The sequence below is a fragment of the Sphaeroforma arctica genome, assembly GCF_001186125.1.
Source record: "Sphaeroforma arctica JP610 unplaced genomic scaffold supercont1.3520, whole genome shotgun sequence".
In the NCBI taxonomy this organism is placed as follows: Eukaryota; class Ichthyosporea; order Ichthyophonida; genus Sphaeroforma; species Sphaeroforma arctica.
In genome coordinates this window covers 2515-3359 of record NW_014037038.1, presented here as the reverse complement: position 1 = coordinate 3359, position 845 = coordinate 2515, and the positions used below count along the sequence as shown (strand labels likewise).

General features: G+C 40.9%; 1 protein-coding gene across 1 annotated transcript in view; it reads right to left on the bottom strand.

Annotated features, from left to right (window-relative positions):
* Positions 1 to 19: 19 nt before the first annotated feature.
* Positions 20 to 845, bottom strand: part of SARC_13630 (hypothetical protein) — a gene marked incomplete at both ends in the record, with an annotated part of 2155 nt that continues 1329 nt past the window's right edge. The window contains one exon of the mRNA XM_014292241.1: positions 20 to 152. Coding sequence (XP_014147716.1) covers positions 20 to 152 — 133 coding nt within the window. The remainder of the gene's footprint in view (positions 153 to 845) is intronic.

The window sequence follows — 845 nt, the reverse complement described above, 5'->3', positions numbered from 1 at the left end:
ATGCACAGGATGGCCGTACATGTACGGCCATCCTGTGCATCTGGAAGGTGTTTGAGATCTGCTGCCAGTGTGGCGTAGGTAGTGATGATGATATCGAATCGTTTGAGGTTCTCCACATCACGCATGCGATCGTTCCCGTGGTACGTGTACACCTGCAATCACAAATAGGCACAATAAGTAAGGTTTTAGGGTTTGGGGTTTATAAAGACTTGTTCTACAAGTACACCCCCGTCTAACAGATACCACAAGTACAGAGTTACACACTATTGCAAGTATGATATGAGTGTACAGGGGGTTTGGGGTTTGAGGGTTTTAGGGTTTGAACACACAATACGCCCACACACAACAGGAAATTGTATATACAAACACCAAACACAGACACGCCTATGACTGTCAAACGCAAAGGCACAAAACAGTAATGTGTACAATGTGTACATGCATTAACTGGAATGACGGGATATACTACACACACACACGTGATCACAGACGCTGTGTCAGCCCACACTCTCACTGTACACCCACGCAGCACAAACATAGACTACAAAGGTGCGCGAAGGAACGGAAACAGTAGAGATGAATAAGTCAATCACGTACACACAAAGAAGAAACACTTGCACAGGGAAACCACACGTATGCGAACACCAGTGGCAGGCAACTGCAGATACAAAAAGTAGCAGATACAACATCATAAAACAATCCTATACCAAACAAAGAGAGAGAAAAGTGCATCACATTGAGAATATATGTGTGTATATACATACGTTATATATATATATATATTATATATACAAATATATATATATATATGTGTGTGTGTGTATATACATATAAGCATATATATACAT